The sequence below is a fragment of the Oncorhynchus clarkii genome, chromosome 5 (assembly GCF_045791955.1).
Source record: "Oncorhynchus clarkii lewisi isolate Uvic-CL-2024 chromosome 5, UVic_Ocla_1.0, whole genome shotgun sequence".
NCBI classification, from domain to species: domain Eukaryota; kingdom Metazoa; phylum Chordata; class Actinopteri; order Salmoniformes; family Salmonidae; genus Oncorhynchus; species Oncorhynchus clarkii.
In genome coordinates, this window is record NC_092151.1 from 45,964,902 (window position 1) to 45,971,712 (window position 6,811).

General features: G+C 42.0%; 1 protein-coding gene across 2 annotated transcripts in view; it reads right to left on the reverse strand.

Annotated features, from left to right (window-relative positions):
* LOC139408925 (endoplasmic reticulum metallopeptidase 1-like) overlaps positions 1-6,294 on the reverse strand; it is a 48,633-nt gene extending 42,339 nt beyond the window's left edge. For both annotated transcript variants that reach the window (XM_071153385.1, XM_071153386.1), the window contains exon 1: positions 5,792-6,294. In XM_071153385.1, the coding sequence (XP_071009486.1) occupies positions 5,792-6,060 (269 nt within the window). In that variant the 5' untranslated portion in view covers positions 6,061-6,294. The remainder of the gene's footprint in view (positions 1-5,791) is intronic.
* Positions 6,295-6,811: the final 517 nt, after the last annotated feature.

A 6,811-nucleotide genomic window follows, 5' to 3' on the forward strand; every position in this document is an offset into this window, starting at 1 on the left:
TCAACGTTGTTAACAGAGTGCCCCATGGTGGCAGTGGGGTTATGGTATGGGCAAGCATAAGCTGCAGGCTTATAATTTCACTTTATCGATGGCAATTTGAATGCACAGAGACTGTGACGAGATCCTGAGGCCCATTGTTGTGCCATTCATCTGCCACCATCACCTCATGTTTCAGCATGCAGCATGATAATGCACGGCCCCATGTCACAAGGGTCTGTACACAATTCCTGGAAGCTGAAAAAGTCCCAGTTCTTCCATGGCCTGACATGTCACCAATTGAGCATGTACCTCTGCAAGACCCAGAGTTACCTCTGCTGCAGAGGATAAGTTAATTTGAGTTACAAGCCTTAGAAAATGTTGCCCAAATAAATGCTTCACAGAGTTCAAGTAAGAGACACATCTCAACATCAACTGTTCAGACAAGGCTGCGTGAATCAGGCCTTCATGGTCGAATTGCTGCAAAGAAACCACTATTAAAGGACACCAATAAGATAAAGAGACTTGCTTGGGCCAAGAAACACGAGCAATGGACATTAGACCGATTAGACATTAAACTCGAAAGCCCAGGAAAATGAACAGGCACAGTAGGTGACAATACTGTAAAGTAGGCCTAATAATGATAAAAAATAATGCTTAAATAAATCGACTGCTGGTCTTTACTGTATGCTGCACATTTTTACATTGTATTCCATTTCCAATGAGATTATTCAAGCTGATGAATGAAGATTATGAGCGATCGGCAAAGGCCATCTGTAATCGGCTGGCATCATTGCACAAAATCAACATCGCTCTAATCACAGTCAGAAGACAGTTGAAGAAACTTGCGTGGATTTATGGAAAGGCTCAGTAAGAAATGTTAGGTTTTTTTATTCTCTGAACATTAACCGTGTGTTTGCTTGTTTTGTACTGTTCTGTAGTTTCGACCCAATGATTCGTCTGACAAACAAAGAACTTTGCGTCCTGCAGGCCCAGGCATGGATCAAAGCTGGCGAGACATTCAATAACGTCATCTTCACAGACGAATCAACCGTGGCCCTTGAGCAATTTGCTCAAAATTGCTACAGATAAAAAGGAAGAAGGTCAAGCAAGCCGAGTCCCACGCATCTTGAAACGGTTACAAAAGTATCTCTAAAAGCTTTGATGTTCATCAGTCCACGGTAAGACAAATTGTGGACTGTTGCTACTCTCCCCAGGAGTGGCCGTCCTCCAAAGATGACTGCAAGAGCATAGTGCAGAATGCTCAATGAGGTTAAGAAGAATCCTAGAGTGTCAGCTAAAGACTTACAGCCATTGCTAAAATATGGACAGTTGAGTTGTTTGGAAGGAACACACAACACTATGTGTGGAGAAAAAAAAGGCACAGAACACCAACATCAAAACCTCATCCCCACTGTAAAGTATGGTGGAGGGAGCATCATGTTTTGGGTCTGCTTTGCTGCCTCGGGGCCTGGAAAGGTTGCTATCGTCGACAGAAAAATGTTTTCCCAAGTTTACCAAGACATTTTGCAGGAGAATGTAAGGCTATCTGTCCGCCAATTGAAGCCCAACAGAAGTTGAGTGAGGACAGGACAACGACAAAAAAAAAGTAAATCAACAGAATGGCTTCAACAGAAGAAAATATGCCTTCTGGAGTGGCCCAGTCAGAGTCCTGACCTCAACCCGATTGAGATGCTGTGGCATGACCTCAAAAGAGCAGTTCACACCAGACATCCCATGAATATTGCTGAACTGATAAAGTTTTGTAACGAGGAATTGTCCAAAATTCATCCTGACCGTTGTGCAGGTCTGATCCGCAACTACAGAAAACGTTTGGTTGAGGTTATTGCTGCCAAAGGAGGGTCAACCAGCTTTTAAATCCAAGGGTTCACATACTTTTTCCACCCTGCACTGTGAATGTGTACAGTCTGTTCAATAAAAACAAACATAATGCAGAATTCACAGCCTGCTGAAAAACAAAATGCCTCCAGTTGTCGAAACACAGAATATCTATGGGGCTTTTATATAATAATAATAATAATAATAATAATAATGCCGGGTTAATAATAAATCATTTTAACCCCTTTCCACTTGTTAAAGATTCCAATATATAAAGTGTTTTTAGCCACAATCGGCCCCAACCCCAATTAATATATTCGGGCACAGTCAATAGCGCCCTGGACTTCGGGATAGAAAGTTGAGGACTAGAAACTTGCTCCTTGCTTGTATCATTACATTGGTGTCAGAAGTGACCGGACCTTGCATCCACAAACGTACGGGTGCTTGGCCAGTGAGCGCGTTCCTATAAGACGTTGAGTAGCAAGCAAGCAATCGACTCTGCGGCTTGAGCATGCTTTTGGTGCACAGTCGATAGCACGCTGGACTTCGGGCTAGAAGCTCGAGGGTTCCGAACCTGCTCTCTGCTTGTTTATTACATTATTAATCTAATATATATATATTTTTAAATTCCAGAACATTAACCATGTGTGTTCTCTTGTTTTGTATCTCTTTGATTTATTAATCAAAACCAGTCCCTATGCCGGTCTCAGAGCAGCGCGAAACCGTGATGAAACAGTCGATCACATGTCATTCAGTGATATTTATTTCCATAGTAATTCGTTGAAATTGCCTCCAGCTGTCCATCACTACTGTAAATAAAAACACAGCATCTTGTTTACATTCTTTACTGTAACCACAATGTCACAAATAATTTGTATCTACCTTTCCAATTACTTTTAGATTTTGGGATTTACAAATTTGCGCTTTTCATGTCATTTTTCGGTAAACCCATTTTTGGATTTAAGTATGCCTTTTGCCCTCCGAATTCATAAGGGGCATTTTTCCTTTGGGCAAATCTACTCTGTGAGAATATCTAATAAATAAATCGCTTAGTAAATAAGGGTGCATTAGGAAAGTAAAATGGCATCCGAAACAGACGGTGGGAACATGTTTCCTTTTAGAGACGAATAAGTGGCGTCCAGGTCATTTTCGTTTCTCTTAGAATAACCTTAGTGTAACAACAGTTTTAGTAAGTAATATGCTACAGTCCAGTTACAGCTTCTTCTGACCAAGTAACAAAACAAAAAGTGTATTTTTTTCCCAGGTGTGTGTGCAGGACAGAGGAATAGCTAGCTATTCTTACACTATTGTTCTAAATGCAATCACCTTCTTCATCCTCGTCATTCAGTTCATTGAAATCAAATGTTGAAGTCGTGCACAGTTATCAGATTACTATTTGGTTTATATTGCCCATTCATTGTCAGTTAGTGACACCGTAGACCATTGGGACCCAAAAGCATAATGAGTGCTCCCCCTTGCGCTGGTCTGGAGCAATGAAGCGGTGTACAGAACCACACACATTACCTCTAAGTCCCGCGGCATATACTCGCAACTTTTAAAGGAGGAACCACTGTAGTTACAATTAGGTAAGTCCGCCCTGGCCTTGATTTTAACGTCCATAAAAAAAGATTGTATGGTAAAGCCTTGCTTCAACGTCCACAGACGTCTGGACCAGCGTTTATTTGGCCCAAACATTGACGTCCATGATTTGTTCACAAATCTGAACCAATCAAAGACGTTTATGTTTCACAAGTTTGGCCAGTACAAATCAGCAAAGAAAAGTAGAGTATAGTTCAGTACAGTACAGAATAGTATAGTAAAGATAAGTAAACTATAGTTCAACAGTACAGTTAAGGAAAGTAAGAGTATAGTTTAGGACAGTACAGAATAGTATAGTAAAGATAAGTAAACTATAGTTCAACAGTACAGTTAAGGAAAGTAAGAGTATAGTTTAGGACAGTACAGTCCTGTACAGTAGAATAGAGTTCAGTACAGAGTAGAGCACACCAGAGTTGAGTACACTATAATGTACTGTACAAAACTTCACTGTTCTGTACTCTACTGAGGTCTACTTTGATGTCCAAACTTCTAAAACAGACGTCAAGTTGACACTTGATGTCAGGCATGTAGACCCCCACTTCCAACCACTACCTATCCTGGTCCCAGATCTGTTTGCGCTGTCTTGACAACTCCTATGCTCATTTGTCATGCTTCATCACCATGAGTTGGTAAGACAGTACAAACAGATCTGGAACCAGGCTACCCCTTTCCTTTCTCCACTCAGGAGAAGGAACTGCCGTAGCGCGCTTCGCCCCCGAGCATCACAAGTTCGCGCCCAGTGCTGGGCAGTCGCTGTATAAAATTTCACTTCACCCACTAGAACATCTGCTAACCTGTGTACATAACCAATACACTTTGTTTGGGCTATATGAGTGTGGCTAAGTAAACTGTACTATCCAAATAACTTCAGATTCCTTTTCCTTTGTCTGGCAGGTTTGTCCTCAGATTAAGTAGCCGTCACATTATTTGACACCTTCATAAGGCTAATGTATGTAGACTCCCACCTCTTAACTTCCTTTCCTCCACTAAAGAGTCACTAATATAGTTTGGCTAATAGAGTCCTTTCCTGTATGTTAGCCTCGGGGTTGCCTTCTGATTATATAGTCTATACAGCCTATATGTGTCACATGAACATTCATCAAGTGTATGCGTCTACTTTTGTCTCTCTATGTAATAGCGTCATGAAGCAGGATTTCATCAAATAAGCAGCTGCTCTTTGATTAACTGAACAGCAGACATCAATCAACTGTTTATAATGGGAATGAAAATAAGTATGTTAGATAATGTGCTAAGCTGCAAGCCTTCAAGTATCTATGCTGCAACAGTCTATGTACCAGAGGGCTAGGGGTCAGTCTGTCCTATCTGATGTCATTCTCCTGTCTTATCTGGTGTCCTGTGTAATCTTAAGTATGCTCCCTCTAATTCTCACATTTCGTTCTCTCCCCTTCCGGAGGACCTGAGCCCTAGGACCATGCCTCAGAACTACCTAACCTGACGACTCCTGGCTGTTCTTGTCCCCAGTCCACCTAGTCGTGCTGCTGATCAAGTTTCTGCTGTTTTGCCTGTGGTTATGGAACCCTCACCTGTTCACCGGACATGCAGCCTTGTCCTGGACCGTCTGTTTTTGACCCTCTCTCTCTCTCTCTCTCTCTATTTATATTATTTGTAATAAATCTATGAACATCTTGAATAATGATCTGGCTTTAATGGCCATGTACTCTTATAATCTCCCCCTGGCACAGCCAGAAGAGGACTGGCTACCCCTCTGAGCCTGATTCCTCTCTAGGTTTCTTCCTAGGTTCCTGCCTTTCTAGGGAGTTTTTCCTAGCCACCATGCGTCCATATCTTCATTGCTTGCTCTTTGGGGTTTAGACTAGGTTCTGCATAAGCAATTTGTGACATCTGTAAAAACGTCTTTATAAATACATTTGATTTGAATCAGTTAAGCCTATGTACAGGAACATTGGTCTCTCTGTCGGCTGATATCGCCTTCACTACTGACAGGTACAAACTGTCAAGAAACAACGGAGAAGCATTGTTTTCCATTTACTCCTCCAATTATCAACCGACCTTAGCAACACCCTAGTGACACCTGGGGTGTAATTAGTCGAAACAGTTTCGTTTTCCAACGAAAACGAGAGTTTCTATTGGACACATTTAGGTAGGTCCCTCCCTATTTAGTTCCGTTTCAGAAACGTTTTGCAAAAGAATGTGGGTTAACTTGCAGGACAACAACTACAGGTGGATTGTACTGTTAGTGGCTAGGTGGGACTCGCTGAGGTAAACAACTAGAGGAAAGGTTAGCTTGCACAACGGGGACTTTAAAGATAACCTGGAAGTGATATCGTGAAATAAGTTATATAATTCAACTTGTTGAGATTCGAGAATACATATCTGCAACAATATCAAGATTTACCTTGCCCTGACAGCATTGAACTCGCCAGTAGCTTTTCCAAAGACAAGTTGCTGTAATGATAAATGAACAAGTCCCCACAGCACCAGAATAAATACAGTCACCAGTGCGACTCCGACGCCTTCGTGTAGCAGGTAAAAGCTCACTTTGGGTTTCTTTTTCACGACACTGCATTCGTTGGTTCCGCATTGATCCTCAGGGTCATAATTCCTTTCGGAAACATTGTTTTGCAAGCAGGCTTTTATTCTCCTAATATTGGTGCCACTCTGCATCCTTGGCACTGGTACACCTTCAAGCGTCGCTTCGGTGAACACCTGATGGATGACGAGAGGGGGAAACTTCTTTCACTGCAAGAAGGTAGACGATGGTATAAATAAAATCGAAGGTGCATCAGTTCCCAGTCAATTATTATAAGTTATCTGGTCTTATCAATTCAATGCCTATTGAGTATATTGGTTATGGGGAGAATACTTGTAAATAAAGGCCATACCTGTGCACACTGTCCCAGTGATATCTTCCCTTCTCAATTGTCAGTCACTTACAGCCTCCTGATTTCCACCAATCAGCGTGCCCGAATACATATTTGGACTCTGAGCCCTCCCACTCCAGGTCAGAATGCGGGGACTCGTTTAATCTGGCCCAAACGAAAGATGATTGCATTCGTTTTGTAACCGGGCTGCTTCCCAGGCACAAACCAATTTCCCCGTTCAAAGCCAACGGTGAAATCGGTTCAAGGCAAAAGTGACAACATTAAGCACGTGGAGTAATGAGTAGTGTTATGTGTTTCCACGTGCAAAAGTGCTTTTGATTAAACCACATTATCTGCCTTCCCAATGAAATCTAGTTTGAAATACTCAAACATGTTTTAAGGAAAAGAGATATATGTTTCTGGACGATGTACCTTGTTGACAACCTGACCAAGCGGCGCAGATTACTGTTCGATTTGAGAAGGCGGCTCTTCTCTCACCGCTTTTCCCGTTTATGTCATTGGCCATAGACCGGTCATCGCAGCTCAGGATAATC